The following is a 26,397-nucleotide window of genomic DNA, read 5'->3' on the forward strand; positions in this document are numbered from 1 at the left end:
AGAAAAATAGAAGGAAATTCAAAATGACATTTGGGACTCATTTCTGTCTTTCCCTTCCCTAACGATACAAGTCTAATATCTATCTGAACTTCATACTTCCTAACTTGCTATTAAAGTTATGATATGCTAGGAATTGCAAAATTAAGACAGATATCCAACTCAGAATCCTGCCAACATGATCCCAGGTTGGGAAGTAGACAGATGACTTGAATATGAGTAATTCGACGTGGCAAAAACTTCAGCTCACTGAGACTGTCCATAAGCAACTCTATCTGTTGCAGGAACCAAAGGCCCATTTCCCTCACAAGCATATTTTCTCCAACAATAGTTAATGTTTGGGCACAAATTTATAATTTGATTAATCGTGTTACTGGAATACAATCTGAGAGATTACTTAACGTATTTGCTAGCGGGAGAAATGATCTGGAGTAGAAATGTCCCCCTTGTTATGAAACTGATTTATGCATCTTTTAGTACAATAATGAGGTGTAATTTATGAAATAAAAGCTGAAATCGTAAATTTTAGACTCACAGGTCAACATTCTTAAATAATATCAAGCAAAAGCTTTCTCAGTGCAATAGTAAAACCATGAGGTTTCTAAATATATTACTGTGTCATATTGAGGCCTTTTCAGTACAGTATAATTTGATAAGATCTTTATGAGTTAAGACAAGTTTTCTTTACATAAAATGTATGGTTATAAATTGATATAAAATAAACATAATATGTAACTACAGAGATGCTGAGTATATAAATGTAGATTTATATGGGTAAGGTTATTTAGTACATGTACTGTTTCTGCAAATTTACACTTTTGCAGGTGAAAGCCACCTTTTGCAAGTCCTGGAACCATCAAAGCTATTGTGATGGGACATGCAGGCATCAGCCTCAGATATGAGTGTTCAAGCCACAAATATAAGAGATCCATGACCTCATCAGTTCCTCTCCTCCCTGGGCAGACTCTTAAGAGTCCAAAGAAGAATGAAAGGAAGGTGCATCAAGGATGGCCTGAGGCAACGCACACAGTGAACTCCAGATAATAAACATAGCACTTAGGAATCCCTGTCATGGACCAGGACCCCTTTGTGTTATGTACAGTGTTTATATAGTGCCTAATATACTTACTCTTTCACAGGATTGTCCCTGCAGAGTCACAGTAGGAGATTAGCAATCTCACTGTAGGAGATTAGAAATCCCCAGGTAGATATTATAAGAATCTTTAACTGAAAAGGGACTGAAGGACTGCCCTCCACAAATGAGCATCTGATTTTGCTCCAGTTTTAGGAGAACAGTACTGAATAAAGATGTGAATTGAAAGGAACAGTATAGAGAGTCAAGCTGTGGCGACAGCTACTATGTTAACAGAATAACTTTTTAATCTTTCTGACACTGGAGCCTTTTCATAGCTGTCCTGGCTCTATTTAAAAAATTGCTGAACTGAGATAATTTCCACTGAACTTCTCTTAAAAAAAGGTGAACAACTGGAATGATTTCCAGAAGGTTTGGTCCTGCGTAATAATTACCGGCCCTTTTAACATGCAACTTAGTCTTATCAAACAGCCCATAAGACTCAGGAAGAAAGCCAGAACGGTAGAGAGCTGGTTTACATGGAATTTGAATGCCACTCTGGATAAGAATTTAAGTTGAGGATTAACCACTGAGTTATCTTTATGAAAACACATAAAGGGAAAATTAGCAATCAGGGCCTCAATTTAGATCACCCTTCTGGCTGAAATGACTGCAACAAGAAAAGTGATTTTTGGAGAATGACAAGGTAGTTAACATTGAGGGATCAAACAGAGGATTCCTGACCATAGCAGATAATACGTTCAAATCCCATCAGCTTGATTTACAAAATGTCCAGTATAGATATAGCAACTCTGTAAGACAAAGTTTTACAGAATGGTGGGGAAAAAAACTGATGCTCCTTTAACCACAGAGTGGTAAGAAGCAATGGAAGTGTATTGGCTCTTACTCATTAGAAGTGTATGTTGCCAGAGGAACGAGAGGAATTAAAGTCATGGATCTATCGTACTCTCAGCTAGAACATGATTGGGCCTATGGGTTGACACACATGTCCTTTAACCATTACATGCTTTTAAATAGTTCCTGACCTCATGAGGGTGGACTTGCAGAAATAATTCTGTCAAAGACAAATTTGATTTAGATGCTGGCCTTGTAATTTTCTTGTAAAAGTAAAGTTTTAAAAATAAGTTAAATGTACTCAGTCTTGTTGCCTTTGCTGTTTTCATCAGCTTTGTTGCTTTCATCAGCATTGTTAGCATTTAGCTTTTCAGCTGGTTTCGGTTGTTCTTTTTGGCTTTTTTCCTGTTCATCTTGAGTATCCTTTCCATCTGAAAAAAATTAAAACAATGGGGTATATTTGAAAACAGTTTTTCATAATCTTATGTTTTTAAAGTAGCATTTGATTAGAATGTCCTTACATTAAAATAAAACTCAAATGTTAGTTTACCATTAAGCTTAAAAATAAAGCATTCAAAAGTGTGGAAATCCAAAAGTTATTGTTTTTACTTCAACAATAACTAAGCCATGTTGCACAACTTATATTTTATGGTATAGAGTAAATAACCACTAATACATTAAGGTTTATCTTTCACCAAGGAACAAAGAAATGGAAAATATTATACATCTGCAACATGCTAGAATAAGGACTGCAGTAGAAATAGCATCTTATGGAATTTTCTCATTTGTATGCTTTATGTCTACATAGTAATGCATTAATATTCATTTTTACATTTAATTTCTAATGTTTTAAAGGACAAAAGCATTGCGAAAGCATTTTTGATGTGTCTTTATCAAGCCTATTCAGTTATTTATAAAGACCCTAAATCATCTCTTCGTATTTTCTGTCTTGCTGTACACTGCCCTCTTGCCCCAAGCAGGCCACTGAATATACAACTCCTTGAACCACTGAAATTAGAGATAGAAAAAACTTGTCCCTTGTCAATGAAGGACTGTTTGCTACAGTATATTCACCAGTGCTTCGGGCCATCTAGTTTTCAAGTATAAGGAATAAGGCTTCTACCACTTCTCTTTGAACACTTCTACAGAGTAGCAGATGTCACTATTAGGAAGAGTTCCTGATATTCAGTCTAAGACCTGGTCTACACTACAGAGTTAGGTCGACGTAAGCTGCCTTGCCTAACTCTGTGTGTATTACACCAAAATGTCTCTCTCGCTGATGTAACTTGCCCGCTACGCCAACATAACTCCCCTCCACGAGAGGCATAGCACTTAGGTCAACGTAGTTAGGGTGATGCAGTGTCACGGTAGACCAGGGGTGGGCAAACTATGGCCCGCTTCCGACCTGTCAGAAGTTTTTAATCACACCCAATCCCCCCTACGGCACCACCCTCGAGAGCCTCGAAACCACCCAGGGGCCGCACCCATCCCAGCTAGAATGCCTTCGCCCATGAAAGTGCCTGGCACGGCCGTCTTGGTGTCATCGCTGCAGGGCTGCTAGGAGTCCCCAGTACGCCCCTGTAGAGTTCTCCCCTTCCCTCATGCCACACCCCATGAGTCGCCTCTCCCCTCACCTCAGTAACATTCCTTATGTTACACCCCATAGAGTACCCCTCCCCCAATGGGCATTCACAGCCCACCATACAATTTCCATACCCAGATGTGGCCCTCAGGCCAAAAAGTTTGCCCACCTCTGGTGTAGACACTGCATTACTTACACTGACTTTAGTGGCCTCCAGGAGATGTCCAATAATATCCCCACTCCGTGATTGCTCTGGTCACTGTTTTGAACTTCGTTGCCTGGAGGCCAGGTACAAGCCCCTTCCCTTTTAAAGCCTGTGACAAGGCGCCTGCCCCGCACTGGCTCTGAGAGTGTTAAAGCCAGCCTAGAGAGGCTGAGCAGCAGGCAGCCAAAGGAGTGGTTGCAGGGGAAACAGCCAATTAGGGCAGTGGCTAGACCAGTCAGTCAGGGCCCAGCTGGCTCATATGAAAGGAAGCTGCAGACTAGAACAAGTTAGTCTGTTGCAGGGAGCCCTAGCGAGAAGACTGGCTTCCTAGAAGGCTACAGAGAGAACAGCACCTGGGGAAGGGCAGGTGCTAGCGGGCACTGGGAGAGCTAGAGAGAGCTCCTGATAGGCTGGCCGGGACTTACTGGCTCAAGGCCCTGGGAAGAGGGCAAGAAGCTGGAGCCAGAGGCAGGAGCAGAAGGAACTGAGGCTGCAGGGAAGTGGCCCAGGGCATAGAGACAATGAGCTGGAAGGAAGATGCAGCAGGAAGATGCTGTTTGTAGGGTCCCAAAGTAGTGGGCACCTCCCACCCCCAGCCACTGAAGGAGCAGCCCAGCTGTGAAATGCCAATCTGCTGTGAGGAGTGGCTGGACTCTTGTTGGAGGAGTTCCGCGGAAGGGAGCGGGAACCAGATCGTGACAGCCACAAAGCAGAGGTGGAGAGAAAGGAGCCATAACAGGTCTACAGGCAGAGGCAAGGACGGGAAAGCCACCAGCACCTGAGGACACACCCACTGTGACTGAGCTTATTCCAGAAACACCAAGCAGGAAGTGCCAGTGTGGTGAGTAACCCCATGACAAAACCCTGGAATTTTTGAAATTCCTTTTCCTGTTTGCTCAGAAAGGAGAGCTCAGCTAGCAACGGCGCAGCTGACTATGCCTGCTCCATGATGCAGACACACTCCTGCCTGGACTATATAGGAGGTGGTGGATCTTCTAGGTCTGTGGTTGTGCAGGCACAGCTCTGATCCAGCCATAGAAACATCAATCTCTATGAGTAGATGATTCGGGGCATGGGGCGAGGGCTACAGGAGGGACATAGAGCAGCACCGCAGGAGTACAAGAAGGCAAGGGAGGCTAACAGTCGCTCTGGGGAAGAGCTTTTGAACAGTCTCCCACAATATTCTTGCCAGCAAGTTAAAAAAGTATGGATTGGATGAATGGACTATAAGGTGGACAGAAAGCTGGCTAGACTGTTGGGTTCAGTGGGTAGTGATCAACGTCTTGATGTCTAGCTGGCAGCCGATATCAAGTGGGGTGGCCCAGGGATCAGTTCTGAGGCCGGTTTTGATCAATATCTTTATTAATGATCTGGATGATGGGATGGATTGCACCTTCAGCAAGTTTGCAGATGACACTAAGTTGGGGGGAGAGGTAGGTAAGCTGGAGGGTAGGGACAGTGTCCAAGTGACCTAAACATTTTGGAGGATTGGGCCAAAAGAAATCTGATGAGGTTCAACAAGGATAAGTGCAGAGTCCTGAACTTAGGACGGAAGAATCCCATGCACGACTACAGGGTGGGGACCAGCTAAGCAGCAGTTCTGCAGAAAAGGATCTGGGGATTACAGTGGATGAGAAACTGGATATGAGTCAACAGTGTGCCCTTGTTGCCAAGAAGGCTAATGATATATTGGGCTGCATTAGTAGGAGCATTGCCAGCAGATTGAGGTAAGTGATTATTCCCCTCCATTTGGCACTGGTGAGGCCACATCTGGAGTACTGCGTCCAGTTTTGGGCCCTCCACTACAGAAAGGACGTGGACAAATTGGAGAGAGTCTAGCGGAGGGCAACAAAAATGATCAGGAGGCTTGGGCACAGGACTTCTGAGGAGAGGCCGAGGGAACTAGGCTTGTTTAAGTCTGTAGAAGAGATGAGTGAGGAGGGATTTGATAGCAGCCTTCAACTAACTGAAGGTAGGTTCCAAAGAGGATGGAGCTCGGCTGTTCTCAGTGATGGCAAGGAGTAATGGTCTCAAGTTGCAGTGGGGGAGGTCTAGATTGGATATTAGGAAACACTATTTCACTGGGAAGGTGGTGAAGCACTGGAATGAGTTACCTAAAGAGGTAGTGGAATCTCTAGCCTTACAGGTTTTTAAGGCCTGTCTTGACAAAACCTAGTCTGGGATGATTTAGTTGATGTTGGCCCTGCTTTGAGCAGGGAGTTGGAATAGATGACCTCCTGAGGTCTCTCCCAACCCTAATCTTCTATGATTCTATGATAAGGGCCGCAGACATGCAACTTTTTCAAAGAGCTGCATGCCATCCTCGACCGAGATCCCACCACCACTGCCAAGAACCCTACGGCTATTTCGAGAGAGCTGGAGTCAGAGGCCCCCAAAGTCAACAGTGAGGAGGAGGTGGTGGACAAAGAAGATGAGAAGTAGGGGGGACAGGCGACCAGGGGATTCAGTGGCACAGTGAACCAGGACCTATTTTTGACTCCAGAGCAGTCCAGTCAGTCCCTACAGTCCAGCATAAGTGAGCCTGATGCAGGGGAAGGAACCTCTGGTAAGTATGCAGTTTGCTTTGATATTGCAGGGACACATCTGCTCATTTACTCTTTTTTAACCATTTCATCTTTTTAATCAGTAGTGGTGAAATAACCAATAGTGTTAGAGTCTGTTTCTCATTCCCCTGTACAGTTAGGTAGAGGAGGGGGGGTGCTACCGATGTCTAGGTTTATGTGCACTGGGCTGTCCTCTGAATCATCCATAGAGATCTCAAGTGAACTTTTGTGATGGTAGTATGCTATCCCCTGCCAAAGGTTTCTGGGGAGGGCCGCCTTAACTCTTCCGCTGCGGTAGGACACTTTCCCACAACACTCAGCAGCCACCATTGCAACACAGAAGCTAGCAGCATGCAGACCCCGTCTGCAGTTCGATGCGTGCAGGAGCTGTTCCCTTTCAGCCTCTGCTACCCTCAGGAGTGAGATATCAGCTAAAATCACCATCGCCTGTGGAAAACGGTGTCAGTATGCAGTTCCAGAAGATCCAGCAAACCTCTGGTGCTTCGGATATTGAGCATAAAATGGAAGATCACCCTTGCAAACACAATGGACAGGGATAGAGTGGAGAGGAGAAAAGCACAGGACAAGGAGAGAGATGTGCAGCAAGACATGCTAGCACTTCTCAAGAGGCAAACAGACATGCTGGAGACTCTTGTGATCTTCAGGTTCAACACACCATGCTCGCTTCTCTCTGCAGCCCACAGAGAACTGCATTCTAGGATCTCCTTACATCCACCCCTCCCCCCCAGGCACACACATTCCACATAGCATCCAGAGCTGCTGCACTACCTAGAGGTACCCCTACATCCCAGAGGAAAGTACAGACCATCATAGCCACACATACACTGATCTGTGAGAGAGACAATCGGTGTATGTGTTTGTGAAATGGAAATGACTATTCTTTCCCCTTTAGAGATTCTTTTCCCTGTATTTATAAAGTTTCATTTGGTTATAAATGTCTGTTTGCATGGTTTTGGAATAAAAGTCTATATATGGAAACTTAATTCATCTTTATAAGTTCACAGCATATGCCGGCTGGGTTTGATATCATTCAGAGATAATAACAATTGTTACATTTACAATGTTCTATTACTACAGACACAGCACTCATTACAAGATTCATACTGGGTTGCAAAAAAAGCAATGCCAGGGAGAACACACTACAACAACACACATTACTGTGGCTCACTCTTAAAATGGTCCTTCAAAGCCTCCCTGAGCCATATAGTTCCTCACTGAGCTTTTATTATAGCCCTGGTATCTGGCTGATCAAAATCAGCAGAGAGCATACTGCAGAAATTTTTTCACCTTTGCTTCATAGATATTATGATGCACACACCAGGCAGCGATAACCACTTGGCTATTTTTTTTAATGAAGTCTACTCTCGTGAGTAGACACCGCTAGCAGCCTTTCAAATGGCCAGAGGCACATTCAACTGTCATTCTGCACCGGCTCAGCCTGTAGTAGTTGAAGAGTTTCTTGCTGCTGTCGAGTTGGCCAGTATACCTCTTCATGAGCCACAGGAGTAAGAGGTAGGCTGAGTTTCCCAGGATCACTATTGGCATTTCAATATCCCCAATGGTGACCCTATGGTCTGAAAAGAAAGTCTCTGTTTGCAGCCTTCTGAACAGGCCTGTGTTCTTAAACGTGTGATATGCACTTTCCCCGACCAACCTGTCTTGATATTGGTAAAATGTCCCCAGTTATCCAACAGTGCTTGCAATACCATAGAAAAGTAGATGTACTCTGTGTCAGGTGCCAAAATGGGGATATGTGTGCCATCTACTACTACACCGCAGTTTGGGACCCTCCACTGCTGCAAAACCATCCACTCTGTCCTGCCCATTTCCCAGAGTCACAGTCCTTCATAGCAGGATGCAATTCATGACCCTGCACACTGGCACTACAGCAACCCCTACAGCGGATTTCCCACCTCCAAATTGATTCCTGACTGATCAGTCAGAAATCTGGTGTTGCAAGCTTCCACAAAGCGATCGCCACTCGCTTCTCCACTGGCATCGTAGTTCTCATTTTGGTGTCACTGCGTTGGAGGGCTGGGACAAGAGCCACAAACACTTCTAGGAATGTGGCCTTGCACATCTGTAAGTTCTGCAGCCACTGCTCGTCATCCCATTCCTCCATAATGATTCTATCTGACTAGTCAATGTTTGTTTCTCAGGCCCAGAACTGGCACGCCACCATCTGCAGCTGCCCCATGAATACCAACAATAACTGTGAATTGTTTCTTTGTATGTCCAACAGCAAGGCAGCCTCCAAGGAATTATCTTGTTCTGCCTGGCTCCTCTGACAGCTCTGCAAATACTGTAGGATCAGGTGCATTGTGCTTGCAGTACTCATCACAACAGTGCACAGCTGTGCAGGACTCATGCTTCACATAGAGATGATGGACACATGGGTTTACTGGTCTTTTGAAAAAAGGTGTGAAACATTATGGGATGCAGATAAAATTACAGAATGGAGAAACCTGCATCATGAGGCATTGAAATCATGCTCCCAGTCACCTCTGAGTGACTCGTTTGCCCCCATAAGGCACTGAACACCCTGCCCAAAACACCCCGCACTAGATGGTGGCAAGTTGCACAGTGAGTCAGCTACCCATGGTGCACTGCTCTCTGCCTCAATGCAACCGCTGCTAGCGAGGACGTGCACCACTGACAAAAGGAGTGTAGCATGGACATCCAAACGCAATTTAATTACTGTGACGGTGGTACGTCAACATAACTTAGGTCAACTTAACTTTGTAGTGTAGACTTGCCCTAAGTTTCTTTTTCTTAATTTCATCCATTTACACAGTCATAACTCCTTGAATCGAATAATTCTTACAAGTCTAGCTTGTAAAAGTGGGTAGAAGTATGGAGAGAATAACACATGGCTGTTCTATGTATTTGTTCACATGAAGCTGTGATAGAGTTAAGATGGCCATTCAGGCCAATTAACTCCTGGAGGAGAAGCCAGGGAACTAACTGAGAGCAGGCTCAGCTATGCAGGAACAGGCAGGGCCTGTATAAAGCCAGGTAGCTGGCAACATACAGGGGCTCCTGGGAGGAGCTGCAGGAAGGCAGGAAGCAGTCACTCCCTGGGAAGAGGAAGGAGAGTTTTGGAGCTGGTACACCCAGTGGGAGAAGGGGAACCAGGTGTGGTAGGAAGCAATCCAGGGAAGGAGCAGTGAGGGTTGAGAGAGGAAGGCCCAGAATTGCTGAGCTGAGGGTCCCTGGACTGGAACATGGAGTACAGGGCAGACCAGGTTCCCTTACTAGCCACTGAGGGAGTGGCACCATGGGGCAGTGAGAGGGAAGACTCCTTAGTACTGCTAGGGAGAAAAGACTTTGCTACCCCAGAAAGGAAGAACACTGTGTGATCCGGCTGAAGGGCTGAGTCATGAAGAGGATACTGCAGTTCTTGGGACAAGAGAAGCTACAGACCTGTGAGAGAGACAGAACAGCGGTGTGCAAGCCATGGAAGGGGGCATCAAACTAAAGAGCCAATCCCCAGAGTGACCAAGAGAAGGCGCCAGACTAGCAGTGAGCGGTGCACTCTGTGACAGAAGCATAGACCTTTTCTACACATCATAGTTGCCATGGCATCATGTTATTGTCACTGTAACAGTACTTGGCTCTCTCAAATATACTTTGACAACTTTAGCATAGAATTGGATCCATGGCAAGAAAGTCCTTCCTGCTACTGACTAAATGCTTTGATGGTCAACTTTCCTTGTATCTGGAAAGGACCTAGCAATGACAGCTTGTTTTCTGTCCCAGAAAGTCAGAGACTGGCTACACAGTCTTCCTCCTTGTTAACATAGGCAGCAATTGAGATATTGTCCATGTTCTTGTCATGTGCTGATAGGATCATTCCCTGAAGGCATTCTGTACTGTACTGAGTTCCAGACAGTTTATGCTGTGCCCCTTCATTTCCCCACTCCTTAAATTGCTGAGATATTTTTCAATCTATTTAGTTTACCACACAACAAACCCACCAAACTCACAAATATGCTGAAAGTACCTAAAGAAGCTATATATAGGCTTGGTAGAATTCAATTTTTTAACAAAATAATTGACAGCTATCAATATTTATCTTTAAACATTTTTTATTGTTAAATTTTCATAACTGCGGCAATTATGGGAGGTCAGAAAATATTTACTGACAATAGATGCTGAGATTCACATAGTTAGAGTTTTATAACCATTAAAACACACATTGGCAAACATCACGTCAGAGCATATGAAATAGAAATCCTTAAATCAAACAAGTTTTCAAGCAACGTTTTTCTTACCTTGTCTATCTGTAAATTTCAATTGTTATAAATGGAAATATTTTTCCATCAGTTTGTGTATGTAGTGAAATCAGCATTCATTGACATTTATCAAAAATCTAATCCTTCCAAGCCAAGCTATATATACCATAGGTGGTACAATTTTGCAAAGGTTAACATTGCATTATAAAGTTATTTTTTAAAACCTGTTTAAATCTCTGACCTTGAGAAGGTAAACTTTGAGTAGAATCTGTGATCTGTTTATCCTTATCAGCATCACCTTCTGCTTTTCCTTCATTGCTAGTTGAAGCATACACACGCTGAACCTTAGCTTTTGAATGGTAGCCATCTGTAAGGTAGTCAAGAAAGACATGCCTGAAATGCACTTAGATTAACATTTTCTGTTTATTAGGGATGGTTCAAAGTTGCTCATTTATAAGTATCTAAAGCTACATTTAAAGCGTTTCAGTCAAATACATTTCTTCCTTAGTTATACAACTTATTTTTAAATATTAATAAATTGCTGAACATTCTTATTTACACTACCGTATAGTTTGTGTAATCTGGAAATTCAGCATTAAAAAAAACCCTTATCAAGCTAACACAGGGTTTCTCAAACAGTGGTCGCCGCTTCTGTAGGGAAAACCCCTGGCGGGCCAGGCCAGTGTGTTTACCTGCCCCGTCCACAGGTCCAGCTGATCACGGCTCCCACTGGCCGCAGATTGCTGCTCCGGGCCAATGGGAGCTGCTAGAAGCGGCGACCAGTACGCCCCTTGGCCTGCGTTGCTTCCAGCAGCTCCCAGTGGCCCGGAGCAGCGATCCGCAGCCAGTGGGAGCCACAATCAGCCGGACCTGCGGATGGGGCAGGTAAACACACTGGCTCGGCCCATCAGGGGCTTTCCCTACAGAAGTGGCGACCTCTGTTTGAGAAACCCTGAGCTAACAGCATTCCTTGTGCGTTTAAAAATTCAATAGTCTCAACCAAACAACCCTGTATGTAATCTTTGGTTGGAATCTAGGCTGATAACATTTTGGTTTCTGCTGAATAACTAGACAAAATGGATAAACACACTAACCAAAAACTCTCAGACCTCAAGAGACTAGAAATCTAAAACAGTGGTTCCCAATACAGTGGTTCCCAAACCGTTGTCTGTGGCCAATCAATTTGTGGCCAAAAACTATTGTCTGTGGCCTATTACATTAACTGGTAATATGAAGAGCTGACAGGCCACATGGTGCTGGCTCTCCTTATATCTCAACTTGTTAAATTGCAGTAAAAAACAGATAGAACATTATTTTCCCATATAAGCAATTGCTGAAGTTGCTCCAAGGATTTTTTTGTAAATGCAGTAACAAGGAAGGTAGTCAATGCTATCGTTATCGGACAAGAGGTAATCCATCTTAAGTAGTAGTTCACGCTATGAAAAATCTTGAGAGCCCTTGATCTAGACTGACAGACTAATCCATATTTTTTATCTGGATAAATGGATAACTTTTTCCTCAATAGGCTGAAAGTGACTATTAGGTCCCCTATATACAACTGCTCTTCTTGCTCAACTACTCTAAGGTCTGGTCTCCATACAAACTTGCATCAAAATAACTAAACTGGCTTTAATTCATACCTTTTGTTATTTCTGCACAAGTCTGTGTGTGAACATTTATTTTGGAATAACAGTGTCCTATTTCAATTTTGCTTATATCGTTTTTTCACTCAGCATTTTGCAAGTCTAGACACGTAGCAAACAACAGTAACACACTCTAAACTAGCAAACAACTCTAGCAGTGCATGTTCAGGCAAAACTCTCTTTGAAGTCAATAGACCTTACATCCAAGTTAAGATTGCAGGATTTAATCTTATATAAACATACAGAGAACACTTACATTCTTGCCATTTTCTCTTCATAACAGGAGGATCCGTTACAACCTAAACATAAAGCCCATTTATGTTAGCACAACCTTTTTAAAGAAACATTTGGTTAAACATCTAACTAACTATCCTTTGTCAGTGCATTTACCATCTCTGACTGCAGATCCAAACTGAAGTCCAGCTGTCAGCATACCAGTTATGTATATCCCATTGCAATACATACATGCTGGAGGTAGGAAAACTAGGTAAAGCAGATGCAGGTATTAGACTCAAAGTAAACAATCCAGTGGATTTAAGTGATTTGTGCACCTGCCTTGCTTTTTAAACTTATTCCCTACAAAAACAAGGTGCAGGAACAGCAGAGAATCTTAAAGGAGGCAGAGATATCTCCCACAAAACAAAGAATTTCCTACTGCTATGCTCAAACAAATGAAGGTTGCCTACTTGTCAGAGTTCTTAGAGATGGACTCTACATACTCCCTTTCATGGGACGCACTAGCCATATGCAGCTCAGATAGAGGAATCTAATTAGCAGTATGCAGTGTTGTAGCCATGTTGTTCCCAGGATATTAGCCAGACAAGGTGGGTGAAGTAATATATTTTACTGAGCCAACTTCTGTTAGTCAGAGAGACAAGCTTCCAAACTTACACAGAGCTCTTCTGAATACAATAAAATATATTATTTCTCTCACCTTGTGTCTCTAATTAATTGTGTCCATTAGAGCATTCATGCACCCCTTCTCCCACCGCCTATCCATTCCTGAATGTTCAAAGGACCTCAGCTCCTAGCCACAACTTGCTCAATTCTGTTATACTTACAACTCTGAGGAAGAGGAGAAGGTGGGTGGAGAGTGTAAGTATTCTGAGTCCATCTCAATCCCATTATAAGTAAATAACCTTCATTTCGCCTTCAAATTGCCTCTGCATATTTCCATTCACAAGACAGACTGGCAAGTCGGACAAGGAGAATTAATTGAAAATTGATTGGAGAACTGCTGTGCTGAATTGAGCATCTGATCTAGACTCTACTAAACATTACCTATTGGAGGTTCCATACACACATTTAGGTCTAACTAGCAGCTCTGCAAATCTCTAGAATTGGAATGTATCTGAGGTGTGCTGTTGAAGCTGCCTTAGCTCTAGTAGAGTATGATCTTACCACTTCAGGGAGAGGAATGGCAATGACCTATATGTAGGGCCCTAATAAATTTGTGGTCCATTTTGGTCAATTTCATGGTCATAGGATTTAAAAAATTGTAAATTTCATGATTTCAGCTATTTACATTTAAAATTTCACAGTGTTATAACTGTGAGGACCTGACACAAAAAGGAGTTTAGGGGGAGGGGGTCACAAGGTTATTGTAGTGGGGTTGCGGTTCTGCCACGCTTACTTCTGTGCTGCTGCTGGCAGGGCACTGCCTTCAGAGCTGGGCGCCCAGCCAACAGCCGCCATTCTCCAGCCACCCAGCTCTGAAGGCAGCACAGAAGGAAGGGTGGCAATACCACAATGCCCTAAAATAACCTTGCATCTGCCCACAACTCCCTTTTGGGTCAGGACCCCCAATTTGAGAAATGCTGGTCTCCCCTGTGAAATCTGTATAGTATAGGGTAAAAGCACACAAAAGACCAGATTTCACGGTCCATGATGTGTTTTTCATGGCCATGAATTGGATAGGGCCCTTTCTATATGCTTCTGAGATGCAGGATTTAATCCATTTCAATAAAGATAGGGAATACAGTGCCTGACCCTTTTTGTTATCAGCTTAAGAAATGTATAGTTCTGATGAACATCTAAAATTGCTTAGTCTTATTCCAAACAGTAGGCCAGGCTCTCTTAACATCTAAAGTATGTAATTTAGCTTCTCAGGTAAATTAACAGATTGGTTAATGTAGAAGTCTCTGACTTCTTTAGAAAGTAATTTGGGGTGAGGTAAAACTAAAAATGGAGGGTTTGTCATAAATGTATGTAATTCAGTTATTCATCTTGCATATGTAATTGCAAATACAAAAGCTGTTTGAATAGATAAATAGTATAAAGAAGGGTATGAATAGTTGTTTCATTAATTTCATTAAAACTACATTGAGGTCGGAAAATGGGAGTTGGAGATTTCACAGGAAGGTTTCCTATTGAAATTTTTTTTGACTAACTCAAGCAAACGCTGCTTTATTATTAACCTTACAGTGAAAGGTTGATATGGCTGAAAGGTGAATCTTAATCAAAGAAAGACAGTCCTAATATCTTATGCTGGAGCAAGTACAAACTGAATTGAGGCACATGCAGGGGCTATGTTACTGTCATTTGGCCAAATAATGGATCTTTTCTGTATTTTTCTAGAATTCTCTAGAACATTCTGAACAGTTGCCAAATTAGAAAGCTACTCCCTGTGCTATGAAATGCACTGCACTCAGGTGATATACTCTGTTAAGCTGTTGAGTTGGTAGATCAGGAACAATTAGAAGTCTATTGCACAACTCTTCTGTAAACCATTGTTGCCTGGGCAAAGCAGGTATGATCAATATCTTGGTTTTATCTTGTTTTATTTTCCATATAACTCTAACAATAACATTAGAGGAAAGACCTACCCTGGCTGTATGATACGAGGAATACATTGGAAATCAAGTGGTCTCTTCCTGCCCTGGAACAAAACATTTGACCTTTTGTGTTGCGCTTAGTTGTATTGAGTAATATGCGTTGGCTGGCATACATGTATATTAAGCATTAAGTACACACATTAATTGTTAATATACACAGCTATATAGCCTATAAACAGCTTAAACAAAGGTAATCTGTACCTTTGTTATAATCCTGTTCATTTATGTCAAGTATACCATGACATCTTGTATCAGCTGAGGTAAGCTTTGGCTTAAGTAGATAGAAAACTATCAGTACCAGGACATAATTGTTTCTCCATAGCAACAGAAAGGGAGTTACTCTCATACACCTATTTATCTTGGTACAGGCCTAGCAGGTGTCTTCACACGCCTTAGTACCTGAAATGCATGTATCCGGAACAAAGATAAGGGTGTATCATGATCTAGAATGCATGTTTGTTTCAGAACAAAGATACAGGGTACACACCACGGTATCAGAATAATAAGACAAAAACTAACTGGTTGAATCTAGTTTCAAATGACAAATATGGCACTTTTTACTGGTAAACAAACAAAGTACAAAAAGATGGCTTTAGAGGTGCAACTTTGGCAGCATACCTTCTGCACAAGGTGAATGTAACATCACTGACTGCACTGGACTGCTTTTCAGAGACTGGAATCATATAGAACCTCTTTCCTGTACTATATTAATAAACCTGACTTGCACTGGTTATTTGATCTCGAGGATATTTCAAAATAAACCAAAGTTCGGTCAAGCAACTGACTTCAATTTATCAACAGATTCAATGAGGTCTAACTGTGCTGGCCCCAGCATGTGAATATTTTCTGTATCACGTGGTTGTCCACTTGAGCTCTGCTTAATTGGTCTGCCAGATTGTTGTTCTTCTGAGGTTAAGTATATCACTACGGGATATTATCTTATGGAGGATGCATCATTCCCACAACCACTTCATCTCTTGGCACAGTTGAGAAGAGTGTTCACTTCCTTGCTTCTTCAAGGAAAACATTCCAGTGGTATTGTCTGTGGTCACCTGAACTACTTTGGGCACTGAACGCATTCATGCCTCACTTTCCACACATTGGATTGCTCTGCATTCCAGTTAGTTTAAATGCAACCTTTTCTTCAGGGAATTCCTACATCCTCGAGCCATGAGCTTGCCGCAATGAGTGTGCCAAACTATATTAGATACATCTATAGTCACTGCTGCAGATAAAAGAGGAAGGTTAAATGGTACACCCCAGCAGACTTTCTGGGGCTTGGATTCACCAATCTAGGAACAATTACATGTGTCTGGGAATGAGAAGTTTTCAGTTTATACTGTCTGTGCCTTGTCTGTAATTGGCCGATAACCAGTATTGTATTATTTTTAATTTGAAACAAGCAAAAGGGGCAATATATGTTGTAGAAGCTAACATTCCCATACGTTTGAGATAAGAGTACAATTTGAGAGGGTACTTGGTGAGCAGTTTCTATGGAGGATGTCATACACTGGAATCCACCCTGTGGTAATAGTACTCTGTTCTTCTGTGAGTCCAAGATGATTCCTATGAAGTGAATTCTCTGAGAATGTCATAAAAGTGATTTATTCTGGTTTATCAGGAAATCTAGACTTCTGAAGAGCGTACATGTACAATTGACAGCTTTGGAAAGATGATCCTTCAATGGTGCTTTTTTTTAGCCAGTTATTTGCATAAGGGAATGCATGAATACTGTCTCTCCGGAGATGAGTTGTTACTGCTGACATTTTGTGAATACGTTGCCTAGCCCACTCCCAGCAAGAGTATATTGGCTTTTTTGTATATGTAATTGCCTATTCATTTCTTTAAGCAGCATGTTGCTTGTTTGGGGGCTTTTCCGGGAGTGTGTGGCATCTGCTTTTCTTTTTTGTTTGTTTTTTAAAATTTCCTGTTGGAGAGCATGATTGGCTACCAGTTGCGCAATCTGCTTTTAAACAAAAAAAAGCTTTAAAAGGGTGCTCGCGGAAATGGGCCTCCTCTACTACAAACTGAAGAGATTTGTGACATATGTTTCTTATGGTGATGTGAAAATAGACAGTTTTCAAATCAAGGGTTGCAAAACAATCTTTTGGAGAAAGGGAAGGAATAATAGATGCAAAGGTTAAGAAACCCCTGCCTTTGTAGTTGTAGAACAGGTTTTCGATGGCTATTTTGATTAGAGCCAGAACCTCTGATCTTAACAAGTTATTGTTGGAGGGGTTCCTGAACAGGAACTGGGAGGGTGGGTTGGAAGGGGGAAGATTTTTGAATACCCATTGGCAATAATTTTTAAGATCTATCTGTCTGTGGTTATGGAAGCCCAACAATAGAAATAATGTCAGTCACAGTCTTCAAGGGGAGGGGGACTAAGACTGATTGAGGACTGTGGCACAATGTGTCAAGACATGTGGCCTAAGGTTTCATGTTGTATTTGCCAAAGATATTTGGTTTGCCTTTAAACCTGGGTTTGAAATTAATCCTCCTTTGTTGAGATTGTTGAAGATTTTGCAGTTGGTAATAAATGTCTTCTCTGTGTTGGAAAAGCAGATAAGAAAGGGTGTTGTCTTTGGTACCTAAATACTCCTAGTCTTCTCTTGGGTAGCTGATAAATGCCCAAAGATATTGCTGAACAACTTGTTTCTTTGCTCTTCTCCAGAATCTTACCTGTCCTGGTACTAAACAGACTTTTTTCCTCAAGGGGAAGGACCTTCACTCTGGCTTTAGTTTCTGGGGGTAAACCTGATGATTTGAGCCATGCATATCTTTGGGCAGAAGTTACAGCTGTTACAGCCCTACCTGCAGAGTTTAAGGAATCAGATGCTCTCACAGCATGCTTTGATACTTGCTGTTCCTCTGTGACAATAGAATAAGCAAGTTTCTTTTGTTCCATTAGTAACACTAAAGTAAAAGCCAACATCATCTCCCAGAGAAACTATTACTAACAAGCTATAATAGCCTGATAATTTGCAATTCTTAGGCTCAGTGGAGAAGGGGAGAAAAATCTTCCTTCCTACGACATTCATTTTATTCCGGTCCCCTTCAGGGAGAAGATCAATCTAAGCCATCTTTAGAACTTTGAACAGCCACCTCTAATTTCAAGGAATTTGGAGACAGGTGAGTATGAAAATAAAAACCCCTCCTGGGGTAAAATATAATTTGTCTTTCTTCTTGGACATTGGTTGAACTGATGAAGGATCTGCCTATATTAATTTAAAAGGTTGAAGAAGTCCATCTAGAGTTGGTAATGATGTTTTACAGACGAGTGAGAACCCAGATATCAGAGACTGGATTGCAGTTTCTTCCATCAAAGTGATTGGCAGTTTAAGTGTAGATGCCATTCTCTGAACCAACTCCTGAAATGTTATTCCATCCTCCAGTGGAAAAGCCACTGAGAAGACCCCTTACATTCTCACCTGGAGATGCCTGAATGTCTGTCCCAGGATTCAGTTCACAAAAACCTTAGAGAGAGACTTGTTCTTCCTCTGACAAAGAATCATGCAATACAGCAGAGATTTCTCCTTCCTTGCTTAATGTCACTGGAGCCAGCATCCTCTTATCAGTAGAGATAAAAGGAGTTGCTCACTGTATCTTGTGCTGCAAATCCTGTTAGCAACATGGAACAATACAACCATCTAGGCCCCAGGATCATTCTCCAATAATGTCTGTAAGTCTATGTTATAGTCCAGATCATAGTATGGTCCACTATAAAGGTCTGCTGGAAATGGCTGAGAACCCAAATACTTTCTACTAATTGGTAAGCAGACTGAGGAAAACACCTGTTGCTCTGATCTGTCATCAGGTCTTTGCTCCAATGCCAATCTGATTAGGAACAGAGAAGAGAAGAGTGGACCCAATATCAGATAGAGAAGCTTGCTAGAGGAACCTGATGGCATTTTGGGGAGTAGAAGGGGAGGCGTTGCGTACTGTTCCTCTACCTTTCTCTTCTCTGTTACATTCAGTTCTTGAGAGCTCCTTCTCTTCCGAAGTTCTTCATTTTCTGGATCCGATCAGATTGGCTTTTCTCACAAAGTCCTTTTCCACTGAAATCTCTCTCTTCCTAGATTTCTTCTCTAAGGAACTTCTTAGAAGTCTGAGCTGAAGATGAGAGGTAGAGGCACGGGATGTCAATGAAGACATCTAATATGATGTTTAGCCTTGTCCCTCAATACATCTCATGACAAGACTGGTCTATGCCAATTTTTGGTGTCAACTATATTATTTGATCAAATAAGCTTCACCTGCAAGCACCTCTTGAAGGAGAACTGCTTGCGGCCTATTTTATCTGTCTCTCTTAGATCTCAAGGTAAAAGTGCTGCAGAAAGCACATATGGAGGTCAAATTTCCTTCTCTGAGGCAGCATGGTGCCATGCATGCATACACAATGCTCAGAAAACTGAAGAGCAGGAGGCATACTGTTTAAAATAGGTTTCTTGACCTGTGGATCTGCCATAACCACAGGTCAAAGCCAACGCCTCAACACTACTATACTATCTACTAACTTACTAATATTGTAAAAACTTATTCTTGGTAACTCTAAAACATAACTGCTATCTAAAATTAACAACTAGTAAGTAACTAAGCACTATCTAATGGTAGGATCAAGGCATAAAGTCTGGAGCGGTTCTTTATCTCTCACATCCCCTTTTATAACCTCACCCCTAGACTATTCAGGAACAGGACTGGGACAAGGAATGGACGGGTACATAAGCACTCCAACGGAAACTAGTTAAGTTAACTAGTTAAGTTACACCATCGGAGCCGCAGGCAGCCGGTGCATCCTGTGAGTGGAAAAATGTAGACACCACTTGAAGGACAAGAATTACAAGTAAAATATACAATCTAGAGTCTCTGAATGAACTGGATTAAGTATGCCTGCATGAAAACAACTTGGCAGTTGTGCTCTTTCCAGCAAAATTCCATACATAACGTTTTCTACGTTACAGTTTCAGTCAGACATTTTACAGGAGAAAGTCAACAATTAAAAACAAGAGCAACTCAAATGAGGATTCAATGAATAATTCCTCTTATTCCCTTTTTGCTTGTCGAAATAAGGTAAACTGATGCAATTATTTACTTTTCAGACCAAATCAGCTCTTCATGGATACCTCTAACAGCACTGACTAATTTTCAGTAAGTTCGTAGCACACATTTGCTAAATAGGTACGTGTAAATCTATGATTTGTGCATACATGTCACTAGACAGACGTGTGGCAAATCAGGGATTTGAATGCAAACATATCCCATTTCTGTTCACTTCTAACCTTACTGAAAACAGTTCCTGCATTATTTCTTTAGATTTTGGACTCCACACCAGAGGACTCTCATACAAAGTTCTGGGTGCCCTTGATATATATTTAAAAATTCTAGACTGTAGGTGATATAAAGTAAAAATCAGCTAAAGCAGTACTTCATCCTTCCACCATACCACACCTCATTTAGTCACAAGTCATGTGACCAATACAGCTTAAGACATGTGCCACACTTCCACAGACAAATTCCACCCTCAACTGCCTGCACCAAAGGCTGTTCAAATAGATGGGCTCTGCGGCATGCCCACCAGGCCAGCAAAGTCACACTTTTTTCAGAGCCTGGGGGCAGAACATTTCAAAGGAAAGGAGCTAGCATCTCTTTGCCTTTTATTAAAAAAAAGGGGATCAAGCTCCTGCGCTGATCACAACTGTGACAGTCTTGCACAAGGAGAAAGGTCGTCTCTCTCAATGAGACAGGTCCAACGCAGTTTATATCAACCCACACCAACTCCATCTGAAAACCAACAGACTACCAATGCAAATCTTGGAGAACTGTTAACAGATGTTGCCATCAAGAAGTACTGCTTAACAAGCAGGCTGCGGCATTCTGCACCAGTTTAACTTAGTTTAAGCTAGATTTAAGATGTAGCCCCACATAGAGTACACTGCAATAATCAAGTTTCAAGGTGACAAAGACATGTAGTACAGTAGCAAGGTACATATTCAAGATGAACAGCTGCAATCACCTGGCCAGACAGCTGGCAAAAAACATTCTTGTACACTGCTGCAATGTGATCCTCCAACAGTAAAAGGGGATCCGATATCACCCCCAGATAGAGATATCACCTTTGTGACATCTTTGATGCTTCCCCATATCTACCAGCATCACCTCAGTCTGAACTGTCTGGATTGAATTTCAGCCACCTTGCTCTCATCCATTACCCAATTTCTCTGAAAAACCAAGCTAGACATTTTTTAGCACTGGCTGGATCAAGTGGAATGGATATAAGCTCAGTGTCATCAGCATACTGAACACATAATAGGACATGCTTCTTCATTAATCTTCCTAGCAGCCCCATATACCTGTTGAACAGAAGAGGAAACAAGATGGAATCCTATGGAACTCCATAAAACAGTGTTCTTAGGATGTAGGAACAATTGCCTCGCGCCAGTCTCTAGGAACACTCTGCAAGGAAAGAACTGTACCAAAGGCTGCTGGTAGACCTAACAATATCAGCATGCACAGTTGGTCTTAATTCAGCACCAAGAAGAGATCATCTACTAATGTTACCGGTGCTGATTACATCCCATACCCACGTCTGTGGCAAGATACAAGGTATCTAGGTACTTCGCATTGTCTTGCCACTCCCTTCTCTATAATTTTACCCAGAAATAGGTAAAGATGTAATACTGGTCTATAATTAACCAAAAATAGTTGGTTTCCTGGGTAAAAACCTGCAACAGTTTTCTTAAGAGAAGTCAGCACTTGCCCTCCCTAATGGAGGCAGTGAATCTCCACCAGTAAAGGAACCACTATTTCCCCAAAGAGGACACTGGTACAAACAACAGATTGTGGGAGAAAATCTTCCCAACACCTTCAGTACCTCAATGACAATCACTGGCCTAAACTCAACCACAGTGTAGCATGTTACACCATTATGACAATACAGCCATTAATATAAATATTGATTAGCATGTCATATTCCAGGGGTAGGCAACCTGCGGCACACAAGCTGATTGTCTGTCATACTCACACTGCCCGGGTCCTGGCCACCAGTCTGGGGGGGCTCTAATTTTAATTTAATTTTAAATGAAGCTTCTTAAAATGTTTTAAAACCCTTATTTACTTTACATACAACAATAGTTTAGTTATACATTATGGACTTATAAAAAGAGACCTTCTAAAAATATTAAAATGTATTACTGGCATGTGAAACCTTAAATTAGAGTAAATAAATTATGACTCAGCACACCACTTCTGAAAGGTTGCCGACCCCTGTTGTATTCTGTTTGCTTTCATGTGCATGGGATTCTTTAGAACAGTTATGAAGATTTATGGCAAGCAATCAAAGCACCTTGATAAGAATAAGTCAATTCTGCCATATGTAAAATATCCTTTTGTTTGAACAGTAGCATGTGGAAGCTATGCTACCTAGTTGCAATAGCGCATAAGATGCAGAAATTTACCGTGGGATTCTCTCTCCTGTAAAATGTATATTGTTCATGACAGCATGTTTCTTACTGTTGCTAAAACAGGGAAATTCCCCATTCTCCATTTTACTAGCTAGAGGAGGACTGACCAATATACACTTTTGTTATAGTGTACTACAAGGTGATTAATATAACTTCTTTGAACTTCTGATGGGGCATACACTTGTATAAAAAAAAACTGATTACGCACGCTCAACAGTAAATAACAGAAAACTAGACCCAAAATAACATTTTAAGAATGAACAGAGCATTTATAGTGTAGGCAGTAATTTACAAAGTTAATAAGAGGGCTGGGTCCACCATCCCATAAATAAAAGATGACATCCGTATTTTTTACAAACACACAGGCATTTGGGAAGGAATACACATAGGCACTGAAGTTCTTTTTTTAAAAAATTACCTTTATTTGTTTTCTTCCCTCCTTCTTTTCAATAACTGCAGCAACTTGTTTAAGCCTTCTGTTCAGTTCTGAACCTCGACCTCTAATTTCATCAGATTCCACTATCTCAGGATAATGTTGTGTCTAGAAATAAAAATGCCACCCACTCTATTAATCCAGACTTTCTTAATGATAAAATATAGTGTCAAATTTCCTTTTTTCTCCCCTTTGGCAATACAAGCAGTTATGTACAATAAAGTAACTATTTTCTTCTATTTGGATTTAATTACAAGCAAAAATCAGAAGCAATGACTACCAGTGAAGGAAAGCTAGGTCAGTAATTAGAGTGCTAGTCTGGGAGTCAGAATACTCTCAGTTCCCTACTCTGCCACGAACTTCTCACTGACCTTGAGCAAATCTATTGATCTCTGTGCCTGTACCTCATCTGTAAAATGGGGATAAAAGTATTTCCCTACCTTACAAGAGCATTGTGACGATAAATATATAAAAGATTGTGAGGGGCTCGGATACTACAGCAATGAGAACTTTATATAGTTACAGTTGCCATGCCAACCCTTCTTTTTCAACTCTTTATAATTGATAACTGTCTATTTTTTAAATCTAAATAAAAAAAATAACCCTTTAAGGCTAAATATTCCACACTTAGTCTCTGACTCAGATTATTTTTTAGTTTGAGCAAATACAGCATATATGCTTTCGAAAAAGAGTTCAGTGAGAAATACAGAGTTTTGCCAATCTTTTTTAAAAATAGCTGTAGCAATTCAGAGATTTGAAAGTGGAAAAGTCCTGAAATTACAGCTGCCCTTTTCCCTGGGGAAATCTTTTCAGATTTGGGTAAATTATAAATCAGGCAAAAATCGCCATTTGCACATGGACAACAGAACTTTTTCAACACATTTTAAGAAAACAAAACTGAATTTATAATTTTCTATTTTCTAACCCACTTTGATGATAAAAGCAGAATTTTTACACCATGAGAAATTAATGATTTACTGAGAAACTATGCTTTAAACGGTGGAAAGGAAATTCTGCAGGGCCTGTGAAGTGCAAAAAAATCAAACAAACCCATAAATTATGATAGATTTTAACTGTGCTATTACCCCCTAGGCATGCCCAAAGCAGCAAAATTACTTTTATTATACCTGCACCTATCAAGTGTATTCCAAATATCCCTTGGGTGCTGAAATTTACAGATCTCTGCCAAATCTCTGAACAATTTATCAATATTAAAAAAGCCGGGGGTGGGGGGAGGAGAGGGAGAGAAGAAGGGGAATCTATGTTACACAATTGGTTTTTCCTTCTGAATCACCTGCAAAGATAGCAAAAATTCTCCAAGATCAATTCTAATAAGAGTACGGAATTCTCATGGTTCGTGCCATTGAAAAAGTCTGGAACAAAGACTAATTTCTTCTAGCATCCCCAAGTGTTTAAGGACAGCATTACCCTTAAGACTAGAATAAGGGGTTTGGACATGATGGATAAAAAAATAATTTAAAAAAAATTGCATTTAAAATAAATAGGGTTTAAAAAACAAACTTATTTAAAATTAAATTTGAAATTGACAACCTATGTTAAAGCCTGCATTTACTATAATTTATTACAATCATTTAGATTAAACACAAAAATAATATTCAGCAATACATGTTTGCTTCCAAGTTTCAAAGAAAGTCATACCAGTGAACTGGTGGAAGTCACTGGCTAAACACCTAGAACCAGAGTTTGTTGAAGTGCTAAACCAGCTTTTAAGAGCAGGAGCCTTTTCTGCAATTACAGAGGGAATATTTTCTTCATCCCAGTTTATTCAACTCATTCAGTTCAAAGTTAAGAAATCATCTGGGAGCTGAAAAAGCACTAATGAAAAAAACTGCATGTGAGAATGTCATCTACTAGTTCTAAAATCTAGAGGGACATGGTGCCCAGAAAATCAGTTCAAATCACTAACTACTACAGATAATACTTTAATAAATGTTAGTCTGAAATGCAAAGCATATATTGATAAAACTTTTTTCTCTTATTTATCCAGCATATTAAAAGTAGTTTTTAAGAAAAAATGTAAATGCTTGATTTGTGCATTTTAATTAAACTTGAATTTCTATCCAAACAGAGCTTGACACCAATTACACATAAATTAATCTAGTAAATCAGAAATGCAACATTCACTATTTTCTAACATAGTGAAATGTAAAAACTATATGAATAATTGAATCTGAATAAACATAAATCAACCTATGTAATTAGTTAAATATACATAGTGTATCCTCCTGATTAGAAAAAGTTTAGTGTGAAGGTGATTGGTTACAAATCAACATGCTTTAATGGTTATCAACCAATAGGAATCAATCTTTCTTTAGGGGGAAAAAAATAAAAAGTATAAATGCAAATAATAATTTAAATCTATTTAAATCAAGACTTCCTGTTTACTGATTTAAATAACTGTTAAAATTGATTTAAAATCAATCCAGCCTGGCTTTGGAACTATCTTCTTCTGGTTCACTACCCTGTATTTTATACATAAAACTTTCCATTACATCATTCAGCAGTTGTGTTCTCCCATCCATAAAGGACCACAGTAATCAACTTTTAAGTCTTTTATTATGGTTTTACTAGGAACAACTGTTGAAGTTATCTGCCCCAAGGTTAACCCTAAATGGTGGGTAGGATTCATGGTAGCCCTGGATAATACACCAGTATTCCTTAAATATTTTATGTTAAGAAAATAGCTAGAAAGATAGTTCTGAGAATGTCATTCCACCCATTGGGAGCACACGTCATGAATCCATAGGAAGCCAAAATAACCCTTCTAAGATTGACCCTTCTAAGCCAACAAGAAGAGTGGCTCTTCATGTATCTCACATCCCCCAGCAGGAATCTGAGTAGCCCAACTTCACAAATCATCCTTTAATGTCAGACAGCTATCTGACAGCCAGCAACCCCACTGGAAAATGGAAAAACTGCCAGAGGTCACTAATGTAGCTTCATAGGAGAGAGAACTGTTTCTCTGCTGACTCTTATCTTGATCCAAGACTACTTGAGTTATACTCTTGAAGATGTAAAGACAACTTTTCAAAGTTACATTTAGAGTGGACTATGTATTCTAAATTATTTTAAGAAACAAGCTGTGATTTTTTTTTAATTTTATTAAAATTAATTTCAATTTCAGATTTCAGCAATAGTATAGTGATCTAGATAGATTCTTGGATCTTTTTAAAGAGCTATCCTCAGCCAGCTAGAGGAACACAATTTCGCATTTGTGGAAAAACAACACTACAACATCCATGCTCTTCATAAAAATATGCAAAGAGCTGATACCAATCCAAACAGCAATATCTGAAATGATAGTGCTTATTTCCTACTAGAAGTACTTTAATCACTACATCTCTTCAGGACTCAGGGAAACTGAACCATATATCCTGTTGTACTGTCAGTCCTCATTTTGGCCATTACTGCCCTCCACTAAACTCATGCAAGGAATATGTAAACAATACTTGATAGTGTCCCCCTTATTATGGAG

General features: G+C 40.8%; 1 protein-coding gene across 3 annotated transcripts in view; it reads right to left on the reverse strand.

Annotated features, from left to right (window-relative positions):
- LOC115646103 overlaps positions 1 to 26,397 on the reverse strand; it is a 69,499-nt gene that overhangs the window by 11,481 nt on the left and 31,621 nt on the right. For 2 of the 3 annotated variants that reach the window (XM_030551594.1, XM_030551595.1), the window contains exons 8-11: positions 22,887 to 23,009; positions 12,431 to 12,473; positions 10,773 to 10,898; positions 2,226 to 2,355 (exon numbers count right to left, since the gene is read on the reverse strand). In XM_030551594.1, coding sequence (XP_030407454.1) covers positions 2,226 to 2,355; positions 10,773 to 10,898; positions 12,431 to 12,473; positions 22,887 to 23,009 — 422 coding nt within the window. The remainder of the gene's footprint in view (positions 1 to 2,225; positions 2,356 to 10,772; positions 10,899 to 12,430; positions 12,474 to 22,886; positions 23,010 to 26,397) is intronic. The other variant, XM_030551596.1, reaches the window with a different exon arrangement.

This window comes from Gopherus evgoodei, chromosome 2 (genome assembly GCF_007399415.2).
Source record: "Gopherus evgoodei ecotype Sinaloan lineage chromosome 2, rGopEvg1_v1.p, whole genome shotgun sequence".
Taxonomy (NCBI): Eukaryota; Metazoa; Chordata; order Testudines; family Testudinidae; genus Gopherus; species Gopherus evgoodei.